The 17,652-nt window shown below is 37.2% G+C and overlaps 1 protein-coding gene across 1 annotated transcript; it reads left to right on the top strand.

Annotated features, from left to right (window-relative positions):
• Positions 1 to 2,925: 2,925 nt before the first annotated feature.
• Positions 2,926 to 13,100, top strand: LOC146387249 (taste receptor type 1 member 3-like). The gene is made up of 8 exons (XM_084928724.1): positions 2,926 to 3,128; positions 5,818 to 6,118; positions 6,386 to 6,742; positions 6,845 to 7,261; positions 7,351 to 7,554; positions 9,422 to 9,542; positions 10,860 to 11,230; positions 12,498 to 13,100. Exons 1-8 carry the CDS (start codon positions 2,926 to 2,928, stop codon positions 13,098 to 13,100), a joined length of 2,577 nt encoding a protein of 858 aa, XP_084784850.1.
• The last annotated feature ends 4,552 nt before the right edge of the window (positions 13,101 to 17,652 follow it).

Below are 17,652 nucleotides of genomic sequence, written 5' to 3' on the forward strand. Positions count from 1 at the left end.
GTATTTCTCAGTGAAATGTGATTCGTAAGAATGCCTTTAGTTATGTGGAGCAAACTGGAAACCACTTCCTGCTTGCATGCTCCAAATGCAATGCTAGAGAATCAGGACTAAAAAATGCAGCTCTTCTTTATAGTAACATTACTATGAATCGCTCCCCATTTCATTTCTGTCTTTAGGATCTTCCTCTATAGTATGTCGGTTAATGTGTTTTACAGTGATGCATATTGAATGTTTCCAACTTAAACCCTAGAAATGATTAATATAGTTTTCTTTTACTTGTGTTTCTCCTCTTATGTTTGTAGGCCATCACATTTTAGTGGTTTTAATTTACAATTTGTATACAAAAAATTGGACATGATGGTGAGTCTGTACCTGTGATCTGTTACAGATTTGGTACACAAAAAGTGGAGCTGCACACTGGGCTTTTTATGGATGTAAAATGTTTAACCATACTACAGTAACTTGATATTGTTTTAGTTGTATAATCAAAGTACCTAAAGTAAACACATTATGTAGAATCCCACTTTTCAGAATACTATGGAGAACTGGATTTGCTGGAATTACTGGATCATAATTATTGACCCAATGATGTGTATCTAAAGCTATTTGTTGGTGGGTGGTGGTATTTAAAAAAAAAAAAAAAGTTCATGAATGTAAAAATATTTGAAAGGGCAAATACAAGGCTTACAGGATCCAGATACACTACAGGCCAGATTCATTCAACCATAAGGTCAAATGCTATACAATGATTAACTTTGCAAATATAAAACTTAGTAGAATCACTGGCAATTCTAATTTTAAATAAGAAAACGATTTAACCACTTGCTCAGATCATAAAAAAAACTTCTTGTGTTTTTTTTTAATTACCAAGACAAACTTATCACCATGTGAAGATTTTGTGATTCTGAACTGCAAGAACAAATACAGATAACAGACTTATTAAATATGGAAAGACCCTGGCATATTGTGGAAAACAGGCTGTTCATCATCATGAGTGTTTTACAATATGCATGCACTTCTTGACACCAAAAGAAAGAGAAAAAACTGCTTTCTATAACATTTCAGATGAAACTGAGTACATGAAATAAAATCAGACACTCCTGGCTTAACATTTGAGAATAGTTCAAGAAAAGATAAACCTGTAGCAAGCCAAGTGTTTTTGCTCTCTTTTGATTCATTTTTTGTTTTGTTTTTTTGTTTGTTTGGCAATACATGATGACGCTGTTGTATCTCCCTGGATATTTGACCACTCTCCTTGGCAGAATTAGTTGAGTTCGTTTAAAATGCTTGGTTTCCTGGCATGGGCTTTATATTTTCCAAAACCAATTTTGATGTGTGCTTGGGATCATTTTCCTGTTGGAACATTAAACTGTGTCCAAGTTTCAGCCATTTAGCTATTGATTTGAGGAGGTCCTCCTTCTTCATTGTCCCATACATGTTCTGCAATGTACCAATACAAATGTCAGCAAAGCAGCCCAAGAGTATGATGCTACCACCAGCAGCTGTCAGAGTATTCTTAGGTTAGAGAGTATCACCTTTACTCCTCCAAGAATACAACTTCACATTGTGACTAAATAACTTAATCTTTGTCTCGTCTGACCAAAAACCTTTTCTCCAGAAGGCATTTGGCTTCTATGTGTATACACTTCATTTGAGAATGAAGATGTGAGTTTTGGAGCAGAGGTTTCCTTCTTGGTTGGCACCCTTACCATCCATGGTGTTGTAAAACCCATTTCACTGTGGACAGTTAAGCTGCTGTTCCAACAATTTCTAGTTCATGGCAGGCTTGAGTCTTGGTGGTTCCTGGGTTGTTCCTTAATACCCTAACCAATTTCCTCCCATCTGTGGCTGACAGTTTGAGCCTTCTTTCTGACGTTGGCAAAGTGGAACTGATAAATTTTGAAATCTGCATTTGTTTAGAAATGGCTCCAAGAGACCTTCCTAATTTGTGGAAATGTATAATTCTCCTTCTTAGATCCTTACTGAGTTCCTTTGTCATTAACATGTATGCTGTGCAATTATTCCACAAGAACAATTTAAAGAACACATTAAATTACCATGACATTACATATACTAATCATGGGTATTAAACTTTTCACCCAACTGTAGATAATACATATGCACTTCAGAATTATGTAGATGTCATGACAGCTAATATTTCAGTTGGTTTTAGCAACATTGGATGCAAAAACATGCAAAGCCAATAGTGTGGTGAGTACAAAGCTCCATGAAAACACATCTCAATATAAAGGTTATTATCAACCAATTTCAGGACAAACACCTATTAATGCTCTTCAGTGGCTCAGAATTGAAACAATAATAGGGTAAAATAAGTATAATTTATCACAAAAGTTATGTTATAAAGTCAGTGAAGTGAAAACCTTCCAAAAACTAACATTTGATATGCAAGGATTTCTCTGGGTAAGTAGGCGGAAAGGAATTGCTCGTCTCATGGCAGACACCAGAGAGAAGCAAATTTCAAGCCACAAACAAATGTTAGGAAAATTCTCCGGAAAGATGAACACAACTGACACAGCATACACACAAACATGCATAACATGTGCAAAGTATTTACCTCTAGGTACATGTTAATTAAATGCAGTGTCCTAATTATGTGAAAACCATTAAGGTCATTAAATGAGACTGTGCCATTCAATCTTCATACACCAGAGTTTGCATTTTTTTGTCTTTTCATTATGATGGAAAAGGTTTTATTCAATAATTTTAAAAAGTTCATATCTGTTCATACCACACATGTAAATTTTCTGTTTTGTTTACCATTTGCTCTAAAGTGTCAGGTTGGGTGGTCAGGAGAAGGTGGACATGAGGACTGAATTTGCATGAAACCATCTGGATAAAAACATGATGCACTGACATAAAAGCGCACTGAAACTTTCTGGGTTCAGTCTCCTGCTTATTGGCATCATGGCTTTATGTTTACCTCTACTGGCTTTGTGCTGTTTCTTTAGAGTGAGCTTTAGTGAGAGTTTTCCTGAATGGTTCAGCAACATTTCTGCCAACCTCTTCAGTTTATCTGGGGACATTATGCTTGGCGGGCTCTTTCCCATTAACGACCTCAACAGCAACGTCGGTGACATAACAGAGCCAAACCAGATAACCTGTGACAGGTAAGGATGGTTATGAAGGACTCTTTAAAAAACTGAGATTCTATCTTTATTTTTTAACAGGAGGGGAAAAGTAGAAGTATTTTCAAAGGAATCCATTTCAGTGAAGATCTTCCAACATCTTACCAGTCCTGTTTTAGCTAAAGAATTAAAGTATCAGAAGACAATATCTAAGATATCTGGTTATAAATCCGGGTGGAATTGCTTCTTTATTCATTATGTTATAAAATGTACAAATCCTTCTTCATGTTTTAAGTCAGCAAATGTTTTTCACTTAAATGGAATTTTCTTCTCAGCTTTATTTATGTATTGCTTTTGAGTGCATTTCCATTGAAATATATTTTCTCTTCTTAAATTGTCATGGTTATAAATTAATTATTTAAAAAACAGTAGCAAAGTGCTATGTTTTTCAATTTATTCATTAATACTGGTGAAGTTTTGTCTTTATGTATGCTCATAGCTGGACTGGCCATTGGGCATACCGGGCATTTGCCCAGTGGGCCGATGGTGATTTTTCGTTTTTATGGGCCGATGGGGTTTTTTTTCTTCGTTTCTTACCGGAACTGAACTTCCGGTAAGAAGTTATGACCTGCAGTCTATCTGGGTCAGATATAAACCAAGTTTAGGTGGAGTTTATTTTCGTTATGCTGACTTTTTACAGTCAGTTACAATAATTCGTTTCTATACTGCTGGGTGGGTGCTATGATATTATTGATGTTGAACTTGTTTTACCTTATTTATAAGGTTAGTTATTAGAGTTTCCAACTGTCCCGTAAAAAACGGAATCGTCTCGTATACAGAGAAAATATTGTTTTGTATTGAGGTGAAAAGGAACACAGTTTTTCCTGTATTTCAGCTACAATGAAAAAGACACAAAGCTGGAGTTATTCTGTGTCTTTGTCGCACAGCTGCCTCTTCTTCTCTCATTCTCTCCCCCTCCCTCTCCTGTTTCTACTTCAATCATGAAACTGATCAGTGATCAGCTGATCGGCTTTTCTCTCTTGTTTGTTTATCGCTCTGAATCTTACAACAAACGTTTTCATCTGATGTAAAATGTATAGAAATCATCATAGTACATAGCATTTTTTTAGGGTCCCATCATAATTTCTTCAGAAGTAGCTAAGTACTGTATGATGCCAGCATTTTCCCACATTTTTTAGATACTGTACCTGTACTGTGTGTAAAATGCCATCAAAAAGTCAATTAAGTTTTTCTTTCTCATCTGTCTTTCTATCTCCTTTCACTTTTTAAAGGTTGCCATGTTAGAAAAAATATTTTGCCCTGCCATGCTGTTTATTGATGTGGCAAATGAATGGTTTATGAAAATATATCTAAATCTGTCATCAGTAATCAGTAATGATCATGTCTCACCTCTAGTCTTCTCTGTCTTAATTTCAGGTTTTCACCATGTGTTGTAGATAGTTCAGGAGGTTAACTCGACCAAGCAGTCTACTTTTGGGTACTGTTTAGAATACCAGAATAGGGAGGATGGTGTAGGTTTAAGTGTATTAGACTGATACATATATACCAACAAGACAGTGTACATCACTGTGACAACAGCGTTTGTTTTCATTCAAAGGCTTTATGGTTTTTCCTATAATACCTGGTGGGCCAGTCTCTAGTCAAAATGCCCGGGCCGATTTTTTGTCCCAGTCCAGCCCTGTGTATGCTCAATAATCCAAGTAAGGAAATACCTGGATGCATTACATTGGGTGATGATACATTAGGATTCAGTTCAAAATGTTTTGCATGGGAGAAATGTTTCATTATCTGACTGCAGGTTTCCCCAGACTTATAAACAGCACAGGTACTTAATGATCACAACTAGTATCACGGTATATAATTTTATAAATGTGGGGTTATTTTTTTTAAATGTCTGCTATGATTGCTGTTCATTATTTGTGTTAAGTATATAAGAAATAGAAATAAGTACTGTACTCAATATGGTCCTTGTCTTGCTTTGGTATGACAAACATAATAATAATTTCATGTCAAGCATTCTTCTTTCCGAAAAATCAACTTAAAACTCTGGACATAAATTAACTTAAGATATCCTTAAAGGTGTTGTAAAAACATTCATTGCCGTATCCATCATTTCCCACAATCCTTGTTACTCTTTTGTATATCTAATTTAATTGCTTCCTCAGTTATGAGTTTTGTTAGTTGTGCATTATATGCAATAGATTAATTGTATTTATATACTTTTTAAATCCAAATTATTTTCTTTTCATTCAAGTATTTGATATTATCTCCAACGTATGTTTTTTCAGTGTAATAATTTCCCCTCGTACGTTACAGATAACAGCACACTCTTTTTGACTATGTTTTAACCAATGTAAAAATTGTTGTATTGTATAACTAATATTTTGCATTTATTTCCTTCTGTACTTTATTTAGTTACTTCCGACTGGATATAATATTACGTCTCATCAATGCATTTGCTGCCTCCTATAATAGATATTTTTTCTTCATTTTAATTGTTCCAAAGATCACAATTCTACTGTTATTGTTCTTATAACATGATCTCCCACCTCTATTACATTAATTTCACATTTCCTTATACTCATTATATCAAGTTTTTTTTTAAATCTAATATATATATTTTATATCTAACATTTCACATTCTAAATCACTGTGTATACTGACCCTGACTAAATTTTTTTATTATTTTTTTCTATTTGGGACTCAACAGAGTAAATGATCTTGGACTGGGACTTGCAATAGCCATGAAATATGCAGTGGATGAAATCAACGGAAACCAGACTCTCCTCCCTGGCATCAAGTTAGGTTATGAAATCTATGACACATGCAGCCAGTCGGCCATTATTGTAAAGCCCACTCTGTCCTTCCTCACTGAGAAATCCAGCAAAGAACTATCTGTGCAGTGTAATTACACCACCTATGAGACCAGCGTAGCTGCAGTGATTGGTCCTTATACGTCAAAAATGGTGTCAGTCATTGGAAAACTCCTGGGATTCTTTCTGATGCCACAGGTTTGAATGCACATATTTCTTACAATTTGCAGGATATTTTCTCTTGCTGCACATATTTGAGAATGCATGCAATGCATGCATTAAATAATGTGCAGTAATCGAAATCTTGATCCGTATGGTTATGTCACATGTGTCATAAAAAACAAAATCAGTCTTTAATTAATATTATTGTCATTTTTTTAATTGATAAAAACATATCAAGTCTTATATGTCAACAATAAGCAAAGGTAACTAACACTTATTTTCTGTTTTTAATTGTCACACCAGATTAGCTATGGGGCCACCAGTGACAAATTCAGTGATGATGTTTCCTACCCGTCATTCTTTCGTACGGTGCCAAGTGATAAATTGCAAGTGGATGTCATAATAAAGCTAATAGAGGAATTTGGCTGGAACTGGGTGGCAATTGTGGGCAGCGATGAGGAGTACGGGCAACAAGGTGTGCAGATGTTCACCAAATTGGCAGACAACACTTCTATCTGTGTGGCCTATCAGGGCCTGATTCCAGTGTACACTGACCCTGTGCCAACAGTCAAAACCATCATTCACAATATCCAAATGACCAATGTCAGAGTGGTAGTGGTGTTTACTCTCCCAGAGCAAAGTGAAATCTTTTTTAAAGAGGTTGGTGAAACAGAGATTTAAAGTAACTCAGAAATGTATTCATTTCTATTCATTTCTATTAGTGTTTGTTCAGTACTGGTAAACAAATCCAATTTATTCCAGATTATCAGGAGTAATTTGACAGCTGTATGGATTGGCACCACAAGCTGGGCCATCGATGCTCAAGTGACTTCTCTGCCTGACATTGAAACAGTTGGCACAATCATTGGATTCGTTGACAAAACAGACACCCTCGGCCTGTTCACCGATTATGCAATGGAGCTTTTCAAGAAACTCAGTGAAGAGCGGATAAAGACATCCACTCCAGCCACAAATCTTTACAATACTAACAATCCCTGCCCACAATGCTGGAACTTGTCACCAGATAATATTACCCTGGTAGAAGCACCTGCAGTGCAGACATCAGCTTTCAGTGTGTATGCCGCTGTCTATAGTGTAGCACAGGCACTGCATAACCTGCTGGAGTGCAATTTAACTGCCTGTCAGAGGGGATCTAGAAGCAAAATCTATCCCTGGAAGGTGATTTCATTTTTTTCTATTATAAAGACCACTGTACACAATTTAGAATCAAACGTATCAATAATACCAACAATCATTACATTTTGCAGCTGTTGGAAGCTTTAAGGAAGACTTCTATTAACATAAATAGCACACATCTGGAGTTCGACCAATATGGCAACCCGAACATAGGATACGATGTCATTCAGTGGGTCTGGACAAACTCATCTCAAGTGGATATCAGAACTGTGGGAGAATATTCTGAGCAAGAACTGCACATCTCCAAGAACCACTTTGAATGGCATACAGCAGAGGTAACATTTGTAATTAGGTAAAATATTGGTTGCACATTATACCACAGCTCAGTAATATTGCGGTGGAAACAGAAGGGAACAATCTGGAAATAGCAAGTTATTACCCATTAATTTTCAATGTGGTGAGTTTGATCAGGTGGCAAGGGAGGATGCTGGGCAGACCTGGTGGACGAGTTTTGCCCTAAGTTCCTCTGCGCTCTGGATGTTGTAGGTCTGTCTCGGTTTTCACACCTCTACAATGTTGCATAGAGATCAGGGGCGGTACCTTTGGATTGGCAGACTGGGGTGGTGGTTCCCATTTTTGATAAAGGGGACCGGGGGGGCTGTGCTTCAACTATAGGGGGATCACACTCCTCAGCCTCCCTGGCCAAATCTATGCCAGGGTGCTGCCATCTGTTAGTTCAAGCTCGGATACAGGAGGAACAATGTGGTTTTCGTCCCGGTTGTGGAACACTCGACTGGCTCTTTAGTCTTTTGAAGATACTCATGGGATCATGTGAGTTTGCCCAACCAGTATGTTTTGTGGACTTGGAATAGGCATTCAACCCTGTCCCTCACAGTGTCCTGTGGGAGGTGGTTCAGGAGTAAGGGGTGTCTGGCCCACTGCTACGAGTGCTTTAATCTTTATACAACCATTGCAAGAACTTGGTCCACATAGCTGGGAATAAGTTGGACTCATTTCCAGGGGGCAGCCCTGGCGGAATTCAGGGCTGCCCTTTATTACCAATTCTGTTCATAATTTTTATGGATAGAATTTCCAGGCGTAGCCAAGTGGCGGAAGACTTCCACTTGGATGGTGTTAGAATCTCATGTCTGCTTTTTGCAGGTGTTCTGACTCTGTTGGCTTCATCAGGTGACTGCCTCTAGCTCACTCTGGAGCAGTTTGCAGTGGAGTGTGAAGCCAGAAAAAGGTGGCATACCCACTCCGGCTCAGGAAAGAGTTCATACCCCAAGTGGAAGACTTTAAGTATCTTGGGGCCTTGTTTAAGAGTTAGGGGAGAATGAAGTGGGAGATCAACAGGCGAATTGGTGCTGTGCCTGCAGTGATGCGGACTTGCTGAATCAACACAGCTCTGAATTTTTGTCAGCCTGGCTACAGGGCTGAAGAGTAAGATGTTCTAGTTTTATGGATTTTATCTTGTAAATATTTTGAGAGAAGCCAGTTGAGTCCAATAACAGATCAAATGCCATGTTTAGGCTGTCATTTTTTGCATCAACATGGATGTTAAAATCATCCACAATAATGAAGAAGTCTTCAAGGTAATTATCATGGTGAAGTTTGCTTTAATAGATTATAAAGACAGAATTATAAAGAAAGAAGCCATTTTTATTTTGCAGCCCTGAGTTTTCATTATTACACACATATAAAAAAACAAAACAAAAACAAAAACAAATTCTAATGCACAAGTGTTAGTATTTTATTGCTACCAGGTTGTAGTATTTTTTTTAATCCATGTATTATTCCATATATTTCAGTGTAATATTACTCTACATGTCATTGTAATAGTGATAATCCATATTATTTGGTAATTGTATATTATGCTAATTAAATAACTTCCTATTTCTATATTATTACCTTCCTTTTCCCATCTTATTATTATCTCTGTTATTTATTATTACATCCTTATTAGCAAGCTATAGTAGAATGGGTACTTAAATATTTACATCTGCGTCCACTCAATTTCCTCTGATATTTAATTCAGGGTTCTGGGGTTTAGCTGACCCAGTCTGTCAAAGTCTTTTATAGTAAGTTATATTATGTAAAAGATTTGTCATCCAGTTTATCCCAATCTTCGTGGAATTTGAGATACTGTGTTTTTTTGTTCTCTCTTTTTCCTTTCCCTTTTTTTTAAAACAACTTTTGCAGGTTCCTACATCCACTTGTTCAGCAAATTGTGGTAAAGGCCAGGTCCACAGAGTCAAAGGCTTCCATTCCTGCTGCTTTGACTGTATTGACTGTTTGGCAGGCACCTACCAGGCAAATAAGGGTAAAGTGTTCGTCCACTCTTATCTGAGATATGTGACCTTATTTGCTTATTTGCATCCTTGTCAATAGATTAAAAAAGGATTTATGTGTTATATATATGTGTGTGTGTGTGTGTGTGTGTGTGTATTCTACCAGTGGCTTGACAAAGCTGGACTGAAAGACAGCACAGAGGCACTAATCATGTAATCATGGCAGCCCAGGAGCAATCTTTAAGTACAAGATCCATAAAAGCTGACTTATCGTGATATGGGCTGCCCAGGTGAAGGCTGTGTAAAGATGCCCTTGAGACAAACCAGCAAATAACAGCAAGGTGCAAGATGCTAGTAGGCAGGGCATACATGAAACACCATAACCAAGTGGCTGGCATAGTATACAGAAACATCTGTGCCAAGTATGGTCTGGAAGTCTCAAGGTCAAAATGGGAGACGCCTCCTAGGGTGGTGGAGAATGACCGAGCTAAGATGCTGTAGGACTTCCAGATACAGACGGACAAAATGGTGGTGGCTAACCAACCAGATATAGTGGTGGTAGACAAGCGGAAGAAGATGGCCCTAGTGATCAATGTAGCGATACCGAATGACAGCAACATCAGGAAGAAGGAACACAAGAAGCTGGAGAAGTACCAAGGGCTCAGAGAAGAGCTGAAGAAAATGTGGAGGGTTAAGGTAACAGTGGTCCCAGTGGTAATTGGACTACTTGGTGCAGTGACCCACAAGCTAGGCGAGTGGCTCCAGCAGATCCCAGGAACAACATCCAAGATCTCTGCCTAGAAGAGCACAGTCCTAGAGACAGCTAACATACTGCACAGGACCCTCAAGCTCCCAGGCCTCTGGTAGATGAGCTTGAAGAATACAGACCGCTCGTAAGGGCGAGAGGGGAATTTTCTATATGTATATATTTTTTTATTTTTTTAAGCTAGCAGGTAATTTTATATGACATAAAACCAGGCAATGTAAAAAGAGCCTTTCCCTGCCTTAATAAAATTCTATAGTTTAGCTTGTCTAGTTCATAGAATAACATACAGCTAGTTTTAATATATTGTGGTAGTTGTAGCTTCAAAGAGTCACAATATGCAACCAAGAGATAATCCCACACAAAGCCCCTGTAAAAACCTAATCTAAAACATTAACTAATGATAACTATAGATTTAAAACACAGATGATATTGATCTTTTTAACTGCTTCTTTGCAATACACCATACATTTGAGGTTTACAGATTCAGTAAATCATACATAAAATACAGTATTGAGTTAATCTGATTATTATGAAATAGCATATTTTTTAATCAAGCCATATTTTTGTGCTTTCTCACTCACAGACGACAACCAGTGTACTAAGTGTCCCAACCGTCAGTGGTCCCAGCATCGCAGCACAAACTGCACTGACCCCATCTTTAAGTTTTTTGAGTGGCACAGCCAGGATGCTGTGATAATGATGCTAGTTGGTACGCTCCTGCTGATATGTCAGGGGTCAGTGGGTGTCATGTTCCTGATGCACCGAGGGACCCCCCTGGTAACGGCCTCGGGGGGTCCCTTCAGTTTTGTGGCTGTGTTCGGCCTGATGGGAGCATGTCTCAGTCTGCTGCTTTTCCTGGGTGAGCCCAGGGATGTGGTGTGTCATCTTCAGCTGCCCTTCACCTCCATTTTCCAGACGCTCACCCTCTCCATTATCCTTTTATTCTCACTACAGGTGAGTTAAGACTGGTGAAATGCCGCCTCCCGATGGCAGTGTAGAGAAACTACAGAATCAGCTTTAGTGAGAGAAAAAAAAATTTAATTTCCCAGCTGGGATTGTAAAGCAGATTAAAAGTGTGTAATGTTTCTGTTTGTATTAAGAAATTGTGTTATTCTAATAATTACTTAGAACCTACACAAATATCACTTATAGACATTATACAATGATCAGGCATAACAATATGGACACCTGCCCACTATCATGTTGGTCCTCCTTTTACAGTGGTCCCTCATTTATTGTGGGAGTTACATTCTACAAATAATCCGCGATAGGTGAAATGAAAATAGCCAGCTTTATTTTTACAATTATTATAGTTGTTTTAAGGCCGTTAAACCCCTCACTACACACCTAATACACTTTTCTCAGACAGGCATTACCATTTTCACACTTTGCTTAAGGAAGTTGTGGGACATCCATTATTTAATATATTGGATACAGTCATAGAGTGTGTTGAGCATGTGAATGTCATTAGGTTTGTTTAGGATTAAGCTTTTCTAAAAAAAAAAAAAAAAGAAAGAAAAAAAAAAGAAAAGAAAGCTTGGAGATTGATCTAAAATTATCCATGGAGTCCAGATAGCTTTTTTTGTTTGTTTGTCTACAAGAGGTTTTACAATGTTTTTTAAGTAAATGTCTACAGAAACAATCAGAATATATGTGTGTGAATTAGATGCAGGTGGGTAAAAAAGTGAAGATGCAAGACTTAGAGGTAGTGAAGGTGGTGAAAATATGAGGCCTCATAAACTCTTACTTGATGGGTCAGATTGGTATTACAGCAAAATTATACTTGAGCTGAGTTTGTGTCTGTCCAGCTACTATTAATATTTATAATACACTGACATTAATAAAAAAAAACATGAATTGTCTTTTCTATATATACAATTTCAAGAAATTTACCCCAAAATCACTTCAAATTTTCTCTTTGTTTCTAAATGAAGGATCCACACTTAAAAAATTGTACATATTTGCAACATTTGATTTTGGATGCTGGCCCAGGACCTCTGTTATAATATATTCAGCTTTTTTGTGTAATATGTCTGTATTTCAGATTTCAATTTGTTTTGTCATAGTCTCTCTATCAGATCACATTTCAGAAGCTTTTTAAATGGGAATTATATGTATTGATGCCAAACTTAAGAATTTTAGGACAGAATAAATCATTTATTGTAGGATAAAATAAAAAGTATTCATTATAATCAAGATGGTAACCTTACCTTTTAAACAGATACTCTATGTGACAGAGTTCCCAGAGATGGCTGCCTCTCATCTGCATATGTTAAGAGGCCCTGTGAGCTGGCTGTTTGTGCTGATCTGCTGCGCTGTGCAGGCTGGTCTCTGTGGCTGGTTTGTTCAAGAAGGACCTTCATTGTCTGGATATGTGGCAAATATGACAATAGACTTTGTAGAATCATTCCTCTCGTGTCCTGTTTCACCTTTGATTGGATTTGCCTTAATGCAGGGTTTCAATGGTGCAATGGCCCTTGCATCGTTCATGTGCACCTTCATGGCAGTGAAACCTCTTCATCAGTATAATCTAGCCAGGGACATCACCTTTTCCACCCTGATCTACTGTGTCATTTGGGTGATATTTATTCCAATCTACATAGGAAACAATAGTTCAGCTAACAAGAACAGGTCAGTTGTCCATGTTTATTTCAGCCTGGCAAGCAACTTTGGACTGTTGGCAGCCTACTATTTTCCAAAATGCTATTTGTTGTTAAGGAAGCCTGACTTAAACACACCAAAGTACTTCTGTACCTTCTTAGAGGGCGTCCCACCAACTCAAACAGAAGAGGAGCCACAGCCAAAAGCACAGGAAGGACAATAGACAGTTAAACTGTTTATAAAGTAAATCAAAGAATGTGAAAAACTTACATTTATTTTCTTTCATCACAGACAATGGTTGTTATATATACCATATCTTAGCATATTATAAATTGTACCATCACATTAGATTATATGATGCATTGTTTCTGAGTTACTCGAAAATGTGAGGTATATGCATAACACAGAAAGAGTGCTTTGTGCTTATTTATGAACATACAGTCTTGTAGTTGAAATTTTATTCTTTTTCAGGATTATTGTTTTGCTTGGATTAATGTTAGTCACAAAACTGTAGCTAAAAGTAGGTAACTGTGAGCTGTGTTATTTTAATATACCGTATTTTCCGCACTATAAGGCACATTCATCATTAATCAAACAATGGTACGGAAGTGGAGGAAGCAAGAAGAATGAGTTGAGTAAAGTTTGACTTATCTGACTGTTTTGTTTCGCTTAATGTGCCTTATAATCCCGTGCGCCTTATGTATGAAAACAGACCCGTTCATCGACAGTGCGCCTTATAATCCGGTCCGCCTTATTGGAGCCTTATTGAGTCACTGACTATAATTTGCTTTTAATCTTTTAACAGCAGATTTCATGTTGTATAACTGACAGTTTTTTTTCTTTGTTGTATTTGTACTTGCAAGTTGTGAAATTAAATATTGGAGTATGAACTACATTGTGCGATATTTGACTTTGAAATATAGCAGAAAAAAACTTGCAGTCTACATTCAGCACAAATGTAAGTACAGCACAATGTGTCATTTAAACGAGAACACACTAGTGGTTCGCATTAATTTGTACTGAGGTAGTCTGGGAAATCATGGCATGTCAAAAATGAAATCATAGCGTGAGTTTATAATTCAAATATATTATATACATTTTTTTCTAAACCTAAAAAAATGAGCTAAAACTTCTTAAACTGAAGGCTGAGTTGTATGTCCACTGCAGGATTCTGCAGCTATAGTGGGGGCTATTATGTCGGTTGCCTTTTGTGGATGAGCAACATTGCATGCAAAACAAAAAACAAAACAAAACAACATCTGAAGCCAATAGGGAGGTAAAGTGATATGTATGAAAAAAGATCTTAATATAATGGTTATTATCAACATCACCCATATTAGCGCGACCAGTTATTAATGCATTTATTTGGTTAAAAATGGCATCAACAACAGAAAAAAAATAAGTATAAATTTCCACAAAAATGGCTAAAGTTAGCAAAAGCAAAAACAACATCAACAGGTAAGGTTTTGATCTCAGTAAACAGGTGGGAAGGCATAAGTGCTTATGTGATGATGGATGCCGAAGAGAAACAAATTTTAAACCACAAACAAATGTCTGGAAAATTCTCCGGAAAGATGAATACCACCAACACGGCACGCACACACACACAAACACAAACACACACACACACACACACACTCACACACGAAATATGCAAAGTCCACCTTTACTTCTAGCTACATGTTGATAAAATGCAATAGTTTAACTATATGAAAACTGTTGAGGTCATTAAATAAAAGTGTGTTATGGAATTTTCACATATAATAGTCTGAATTTTAAAATGTTCCAAGATGATTGAAAATGTTTCATTTAATAATTTTAAAACTTTCATATCCGTATCTATATGTACATTTTTGGTTTTGTTTATGACTTGCTCTTCCTAATGTGTCAGGGTGGGCGGTCAGGAGAAGGAGGACATATGATTTTCAGGTGAATTTTCATAAAACCATCGCCCATGATGCGCTGACATATAAGCACATTGATGCGTTCTGGGTTCTGTCTCCTGCTTATCGGCATCATGGCTTCACATTTTATTCTGCTGGCTTTGTGGTGTTTCTTTAAACCTGCTGGAATGCAGTTCAACTGCCTTTAAGTGGGGATCTGGAAGCAAAATCTATCCCTGGAAGGTGATTTATTTTTTCTAATTTATAGACCATAGTACACAATTCAGAATCAAGGTTATAAATAATAATAAAAATAATTTACATATTTACAGCTGTCTGAGGCTTTAAGGAACACTTCTGTTAACATCAATGGCACATGTATAGAGTTTGATTAACAAAGCAACCCAAACATAGGATATGATGTGATTCAGTGGGTCTGGACAAACTCATCTCAAGTGGACTTCAGAACTGTGGGAGAATATTCTGACCAAGAACTGCACATCTGCATGAATGTCTTTGTATGGCATACCGCAGAGGTAACTTTTGTAATGAAGTAAAATATTGGTTGCATTACAGCTTGACAATGATTAGATAATAATAGAGAGGATAAAGAAGATAAAAATAATGAAAAAGTAAGTATTTAGAGTAAAAGTAATAGCTGAGTAAGGCCGAGTTCATATTGCTACTTTGGGGTGCACTTGGTTGGGCCCAGTGGACGAAGAAAAAGAAACTGGAGTAGAAGAAATGAATAAAAAAAACAAGGTGAAAAAGATACTTATAGATTGTTTAGATGTTATTACAAATTCAGTCTGTTTATAATTATATAGTTACATATAAACTGTTTACTTCATGGTGGTGTAATATAAAATAGATGTAACACTCATACTTGATAAATGAATTCAACAAATACAAATATTTTCTTCTGGTCCTAGAATTGTAAATGTAGGAAATAGCAATAGCAAGGAAATCAGTATACCGTATTTTTCGGACCATAAGGCAAACCGGATTATAAGTCAGAACCAGAATCTTAAAATGGACTCTAAATTCAGTTAGGAGCCCATGCGTATTAGCAACGCTATCACATGTGAGTACTTTGAGGATTTGGTCAGAAGCCTTGCTGCAGCGTTTTGAACAGCCTCCAGAAGTCCCAAGGAGTATTTGTTTAGACATGTAAAACAGTGAATTACAATCATCCAAACGTGATGAAATGAATGCATGTATAACAATCTCCAGTTCAGTGCGAGATACAATAGGGCTTGATTTAGCAATGTTTCTTAAGTAATAAAAGCAAGACCAAACCAGAGATTTGACACGAGCATCCAATGTGAGAGCCGAGTCAAAAGTTACCCCCCCCCCCCCGGTTCCTGATAGGCGATTTCACAAATGTCGAAAGGAGACCAAGAGCATTCATTATCTTAGGTACAAATCTGTCAGGAGCGCATACAAGGACTTCAGTTTTTCCTTCATCAAGTTGGAGGAAGTTGTCAGCCATCCAACTTTTAACGGATTCTAAGCACTCATTCAGAATTTGCAGCTTAGAAATATCTTGGGGCTTAAAAAATGTATAACTAGATGTCATCTACATAGCAGTGATAACAAATGTCCTCAAAGGGGCTCAAAATATGCGGGAGAGGAAGTAGATATATTAAAAACAATAATGACCCCAATACAGAGCCTTGTTCTTAGAAACTGTCACAAAAACATCGTTCATACAAATATGAGGAGAACTACTCCAAGGCAGATCCAGATACACCAACCCAATATTTCAGCCTTTCAAGCAGAATGTGGTCAACTGTATCAAAGGCTGACGCGAGGTCCAACACTAGCAGAACAGAACATTTTCCTGCATTGTTGTGCATCAGAATGTCACTGGATACTCTGAGAAGGGCTGTTTCAGTAGAATGAGCTCTACGAAAGCCAGTCTGAAAATTGCCACGAATGCTGTGTTTGTCCAAAACTGCTGTAAGGGGGTTAAAGGGGGGTGTATAGCAGCATTTTCAAAATAAGCAGGGACTTTACCAGACACCAGTGAAGTGTTAGTTATGGTGAGCACACAGGGACCAATAGACTGGAAGACATTTTTGAGTAACGATGCAGGTAAAAAGTCAAGTCAGCAGGAGGATGATTTCATTGAATTAACTAATTTTACCAGCTCGGGTAGTGAAACTGGTGAAAATCTATCTAAAATAACAGGCTGAGCTGAAGTAGGAACTGACAATGCAGATGCAATTTTTTTCTTACATTACTAATTTTTTCTAGAAAGAAAGAAATTTTTTTTTCACAATCTTCATTTGAAGAATTAGGGGCTGCAGGCAGAGCAGGAGTAATAATATCAGTAGTGTAACAATATCAGTAACTTAGCAACTTGTCCGTGACCTGGAGTGGGCACTCCACCCTTTTCTGGCTGAGAACCATGGCCTCAGACTTGGAGGTGCTAATTTTCATCCCCATCTTTCATTCTTGGCTGTGAACCACTACGGTATGGTTTCATATAAACCTGGCACAAAAAGTACATTTGTTTTTGGTTGATTATTTTTTTGTTGTAACAATGATCTGTGCCAATAAATGTTATACTCTTGGAAAGCTTGTTTATTTCTCCTTAACTGCTGCCACAAGGAAATGCTTTTGTGGGTTGAGCAGCAGAACTGAGTGTATGGGTTGTGGCCATGGCTGTTGATTCTTATTTTGCTGTGATTTATTATATGATTGAAGAGTGTTTGAAAACTTTTGATCTTCTGACTTGCTATTTGTCCATCAATCAGAGGTCCACTGGATGAAATGAGAAAGACCTGGGAGGACAGGGTTAAGGACAAAAAAAGACAACAATAAAGAAATATAGTAAATTATCTATATATAGAGCAATAGAGCATATTATCCCTTGATAAACTCCCC

Source organism: Perissodus microlepis, chromosome 5, assembly GCF_051167445.1.
Source record: "Perissodus microlepis isolate ML-2025 ecotype Zambia chromosome 5, ASM5116744v1, whole genome shotgun sequence".
NCBI lineage: Eukaryota > Metazoa > Chordata > Actinopteri > Cichliformes > Cichlidae > Perissodus > Perissodus microlepis.

Excerpts from the sequence above, each read along its gene's own strand:
- LOC146387249 (XM_084928724.1), top strand. The coding sequence starts at position 2,926 with ATGGCTTTATGTTTACCTCTACTGGCTTTGTGCTGTTTCTTTAGAGTG. Across the intron at positions 6,119-6,385 it reads GATTCTTTCTGATGCCACAG|ATTAGCTATGGGGCCACCAG; the intron begins GTTTGAATGCAC and ends TTGTCACACCAG. Across the intron at positions 7,262-7,350 it reads GCAAAATCTATCCCTGGAAG|CTGTTGGAAGCTTTAAGGAA; the intron begins GTGATTTCATTT and ends TACATTTTGCAG.